This window comes from Culicoides brevitarsis, chromosome 1, assembly GCF_036172545.1.
Source record: "Culicoides brevitarsis isolate CSIRO-B50_1 chromosome 1, AGI_CSIRO_Cbre_v1, whole genome shotgun sequence".
Classification (NCBI taxonomy): Eukaryota; Metazoa; Arthropoda; class Insecta; order Diptera; family Ceratopogonidae; genus Culicoides; species Culicoides brevitarsis.
This window is the reverse complement of record NC_087085.1, coordinates 39,434,521-39,440,520: the sequence shown is the minus strand read 5'-3', so window position 1 is coordinate 39,440,520 and position 6,000 is coordinate 39,434,521. Positions and strand designations below refer to the sequence as shown.

General features: G+C 23.5%; 2 protein-coding genes across 5 annotated transcripts in view; one reads left to right on the top strand and one right to left on the bottom strand.

Annotated features, from left to right (window-relative positions):
* The window catches only part of LOC134837820 (caspase-3-like), a 1,249-nt gene extending 135 nt beyond the window's left edge, over window positions 1-1,114 (bottom strand). The window contains exon 1 of the mRNA XM_063853210.1: window positions 124-1,114. Within this exon, the coding sequence (XP_063709280.1) occupies window positions 124-1,114 (991 nt within the window). The remainder of the gene's footprint in view (window positions 1-123) is intronic.
* Window positions 1-6,000, top strand: part of LOC134827135 (protein winged eye) — a 364,969-nt gene that overhangs the window by 171,679 nt on the left and 187,290 nt on the right. For all 4 annotated transcript variants that reach the window (XM_063839686.1, XM_063839685.1, XM_063839684.1 and 1 more), the window contains exon 2: window positions 3,018-3,047. The gene's annotated coding sequence lies outside the window, so the exon portion shown is untranslated. The remainder of the gene's footprint in view (window positions 1-3,017; window positions 3,048-6,000) is intronic.

The following is a 6,000-nucleotide window of genomic DNA, read 5'->3' as shown; positions in this document are numbered from 1 at the left end:
TGAAATTTAATTTATATTTTTTTTATCTATTTAATTTAATTTTTTGAAAATAAATATTTTTTTAAATATTAATTATTTTTTAGAAAATTTTAAATCTTTAGGATTAAAAAAAAAAATACTTACAAACTTTCGGTAAATCCTCTTTCGTCACATCCCAAAACTTTCTATACTCAAATCCAGCAGTTGTGAGTCCAACTTTCACAGCATTTTTATTAATTCTTGCTTTTGCAGCATTATTCGGATAATTTGTTCCTTCATAGGAGTAATTCAGCACGATCGCCAACGGCTTTTGGATCTTCCGATAAAACTCATTGCCATTGACGAGTCTTGTCTCCATCGTAGCATTCGGAAAATAAAATCTTTTCGTTAAAGTTGTCTCAAAACAAGGCATTTGTTGACAACAATTATATTTCGAATCTGCTCCCATCATTGTACAAACTTCATGTTCTCGTGCCACACGATCCGAAATTTCAACCGCCATTGACATCAAATCCCATTGAGAACTTTTTTCACTGAAAATTTTAATTAAAGCATCCACAAAAAGCGAATCTCCGTTATTGCATTTCCACGAAACGGTTCCTTGTTGCGAAGCGTTCATGATAAAAAGATCGGGAAAAGTTAAATCTGTGAAAATTGGAGTTGTTTCTTCGGCATCACAGGCATCGTGACTCATAATTACTCCAGCTGTGGCATCTTCTCCGCGACAAGCTTGAATGAAAAATAATTTTGGTTTTCCATTCCAGTCTTGTTTGCCGTGAAAATGTCTCCAAAGCTCTGTTTTGTAGTAAAATCCATCCTGCGCGTGAATAACTTCATGAAAAATCCCGTCTTCGTCAACGATGAGATTTCCATGGGATGAAATGCAAATTATTACTGCAGAATATTTCAAGCCATCATCAGCTACAATTTTCAGTTCGCTCGTTACTTGATCTCGTGACAAGTCGTAAAAGTGTGAAACATCGAAATTTTGACCGAAATTACTGAGAAAGAAATTTGCTAAATTTAATCCGATTTGAGCAGGTCGTGACTTAACGCGACGATTTCTGAATTTTGTGTGGTTAAAAATTAAAACTTTAATTTTATTTGGGTTCTCTAAGTTATAAATGTCAGCCATTTCAACGTACTGATGACTGAATAACTATTTTTAAGCACCTTATCGATAAACCCAAGACAGACTGAAAGGAAATCTTATCTAACATGATAAGGAATTATATTGCAATTTTATCGCATAATTTTTGGAATTCCTATATAGATTAACTTTCAATTAAAAAAAAATAAAAAATTGATAAAAACACTCGAAAGATAAATGTTTCTTATCAAAAAGCTTAAAAAGCATTTTTAAAAAAAAAATTATTTAAAATTTTAACGAGTGATTTTCGGTTAAAAAAAACTTCCGTGAATAAAAAAATAATTTTCCTGAACGAAATAAAATAAAAAAAAATAAAATAAATTGTTCATTATTTTTTTTCTCAGCACTTTTTAATTTTACATCCCATCCGTTTGTTTGATTTATCCATTAGGCAAACAAAAAAGTGGCAGGAAAATAAGGAAATGAACAAATTCGTAACAGACCACAGAACCAACGTGTATAAATAAATAATACATTAAAATAAAATACAAGAAAAAAAAACAGATAAAGAGCGTATTTTTTTTTGTGTCAGCATTTAGTGAAAAAAAAAATGGAAGAAAAATCGTTTTAGCTGCTGAAAAATAAAAATTTTTTTCGTTTTCTTGAATTTAAAAAAAAAATACAATTTTTTAAATTAAAATTAAAAAAAATTAAATATTTAACAAAATAAAATAAAGAAAAAAAGTTTAAGTTAAATCAAAATTAAATTTATTAAAATTTAAATATCTGGAAAAAATTCGAAATAAAAATAAAATTTAAAAATTCAAATTAAAGAAAAATTAAAACAAATAAATTTAACTTTTTTTTATTTTGCCCCATTGGATTTTCGACTTTTAAAATGGGGCATCGAACTTTATTTTTGATTTGTATTTTGAGCGGCCTTATCGCAAAAAATATTTTTTTTTAAAATAATATTTAAATGAAAACTAAAAAAATTAAAAAAAATACCTAAAATTGATAAAAAAAAATTGCAATTTTACATGCAAAATTTTAAGCTTAAAATTGATATAACGTTACATGAATAATCAAAAAAATTAAAAAAATCACATAAGATTCATGACTTACACAAATTTCGCCTCACGTGACTATCAAAAATATCATGACAAAGCACATCATTTCCGAAATATTTTAAATGCATTTCTTTTGTGTTAATGATATTGACAGTTGTTTGCAGCCCACAGTTTTTCCCATTGATTGAAGCTAAATAAAGAAATTTTATTGAAAGATGTAAGAGGAAGTCTGAAGAACAGGAACTCATGTTCACTTTTTGGATGTATTTTTATTTGTAATTTTATTAAACAATTAATGGAGGCACGTGTCAGTGTCATGCAAACGTTTATTATTGTATTAAAAATGATGATGACTTGTCGTTTGCATGAAATTGTCGTTAATGGCGAAATTGAAGTTAATTTAATTTTTAGAAAGGAAAAATAAAATTACCAAAAAATTGTAAAAATATTTTATATTTTGAAAAAAAAATTTTAAAAAAAAATTAAAATAAAAAATTTTTTTATTACAAAAAAATTTAAAAAACATTTTTATTTTTATTTTTTTTTTTTTTTATTTTATTTTTTTTATTTTTTAAATAAATTTAATTAAAAATTAATTTTTATTAATGAAAATTAATTTTTTAAATTATCATTTGATATTTTAATTTTTAAAAAATTAAATAAAATCTATTTTTTATAAAAAAATTTTAATAAATTTATAAAAAAATTTATTTTAAATTAAATTTAAATAAATTTTTAATTAATATTTATTTTTTAAAAAATAAATTTTTAATTTATTTTTTTTTAATTAATTTTAAAATTTTTTTAAAATTTTTATAAATTTTAAAATTTTTTTATTAAAAAAAAATAATTAAATAAATATTTTTTTATATTTTCAGATAAATAAATCTTCATCTCCATTAAAATTGGTAAGTGTCCTTCAAATTTTACTCATTTTTAAGCTTATTTAATTAAAAACTCTCGAAAAAAAATACAACAAAAACACATTAAAATGTAATTTGAACTTATTTTCTATCATTCCTCTACTCCAGCTCACGCATTCATTAAATTTTACAACCATCCCCGTAAATAAATAACGAGAAAAAAGTTTCAGCGTCATTAGATATTTTAAAATTTTATTCATTATTACACATTTTACGAGAGATGCGAACAATATCTAGCGTGGTTCCTCTTTTGTGTGCCATAAAAGTGTATGCTGAACTAAGTAAGCGCGAAGAAGAGAACAACAACAAAAAAATATATTACCAACAAGGATAAAAAACTTTTTATATAAATTTTCATGTACAAAATTAATATTCATTGCGTTTCTCTCTACTTTTATTTACTAATTAACGCTCAACTCATTTGTATGGCGGTCGTGTGCCAAAAATGTTTTAAATTTTATCAAAATGGCACACAGCTACGAAAAAACAGATAATTGCATGGAAATGACTTTAAACAATAATTTTTTTTTTCTGAGTGAAAAACTCGCCTACAAAATCTTGTAGAGTTTCTTAACAAAGTTCAGCCCATGAAGTTTTTTTTTTTTCAAGCAACTTCTTTGTTAAATTTTTTATTTATTTTTTTTTTGTTCAAAATATAATGGAAAGAAGCTCCTCCTACCACATAACAAAACATGAAAAAAAAAGTACAAAACACACGTTCGCATGTGAGTGATGTTATTTCCCATAATAATACGAACAACAATTTTTGTCCGACGTCGTTGTTCGATGTTTCTTGCCGTCGGCATGACACACATTTCTTCGTCGTCTTCATTCAATTATTTTCATCGTTATTTGTGTGCCAAAGTAGATTCATCCCATTGACAGTCTTCCTCAGCTGCGGAATCTATCTCGGCAATCGAGTTCGAATTGAGTTGCATAAGAAGACCAAAAAAGCGCTGTCGGGTGTGATTTTCTATTATTATTACAATAATCATGTTTCTCAGGTATTATTACGGCAAATACGGATTTTCAACTGAAACTGAACAGAAATTTTAGAAATAAAATTGGAATGGAATGCCTTGGAGGTGCTGTGCAAGTCGGCAATTAAAGTACACAAGTTGTTGTTAAGAGTTGACGTTTATTTGAAATGTTTTGTTGGTTGGTTAAGGCGACTTTTGGTTGAAAGGAAAACATTTTTACATGAAAAAGTACTTATTTTGTTGGCGCTAAATGTTTTTTTTGTAAATTTTGTGATGGTTTTAACTTTAAGTTTTCAGTAAAAAGCATCTTTGGATTTTACTGATCTAAAATAAATTAAAAAATTAGTCAAAATCATGAAAAAGAAAAAAAAGTTGACTCGTTAGTATTAGTTCATTTGTATTTATATTTTTGATTTTTTTTATTAATTTTAAAAAGTTTAAAGTTTTCAAATATATTTTATTTTTTTTTCATAAAAGCTTATATTGATCCTTATTAAGTTTGAGTTAACATTTTTTTTAATTTAATTTTTTTCATAAATTATTTTTTTTTTAATTTTAAACTTTCAAAATATAATTCATTAGAAAAAATTAAATAAAATTAAATCAAAAATTAAAAAATGTAAAAGTTTTACATAAAAAATTGAAAATTAAGAAATTTTAAAATTTAAATTGTTAAAATGAACATTTTTGACTTATAAATTTTATTTTATTTAAATTAAAAAAAAAATAAATAAATAAATATTTGCATCAAATAAATTGACTTAAATTACGATTTTTTTTAGAAAATAAAAAAAAAATTTAAAAAAATATTTGATTTTTGACTTATTCAACTTTTTCTTAAACTTAAGTTTTGGATTTTAAAAATTTTTAAAGAAAATTTTATCTTTTATTTTTTTTATACAAAAAATTATAAAAATACCATAAAATTTTATACTATATATTTTTTTTAATTTAAAAATTAATTTTAATAAGTTATTTTTAATTAAATAATTATTTAACAATTTTTAATTAAAATTTTTTCATAAATTTATTTTGATTTTTATTTGATGCAATATTAAATAAAATAAATAAATAAAATATATAAATTAATTAAATAAATTTAAAAAAAATAAAATTTATAAGTCAAAAATGTTCATTTTGACATCATCATATTCATCGTTTTTTCATTTTCAATTTTTTTTGTAAAACTTATTTTTTTTTTAATTTTTGAATTGGTTTAATTTTTTGTAATGAACTGTGTTTCAAAATAAAAAAAAATCAATTTATGAAAAAAATGAATTAAAAAAAATTTAAAAAAATTTTAAAATAATTTTTACAAAAATAACATGTATCAAAATCTTACCTTGTGCGTTATTTAGAAAAAATCAATAATTTTAATATTTTAAAAATACTTATAAAAATTTTTATAAATTATTAACAACAAATAATTATTTTTGGAAAATATTTTAACTTCCTTAACTGCATCAAAAATTCATTTTTTTTTGCTTGGTTTGAATTAAATCCAAAAACATAATTTTCTTATCTTATCACTTCATTTATATTATTTGCTTGCCTTTCATTTTTCAAACTTGTCCTTTAATAAATTCAAAATGTCTCTCAAAGAAACAATATTTCACTCATTTTGCACTTACTTTACCGCGATGCGTGTTGACAAATTAATATCTGCTTTTTATGACAAAACTTTGCCAAAACTTAACTTTGACATGTATAATTTTGATGAAATTTCATGTAGGGACGTTAATGCGTTTCAAGACATTTAAACTTTCGCTAAATTTCATTAAAAACATCCGAACGTCCCTTTATGTCTTAAAACCCGTGGCAGGGATATGCTAATACCTCCGTGTTTAAATAATTTACAAATACGTCTAAAAAGACACACAAGATAGGAAGTTATTTACAAATTATAATAACACCACGCTCGTCTCGCAAGACGAACATTTATTAGATAGTTTGATGTT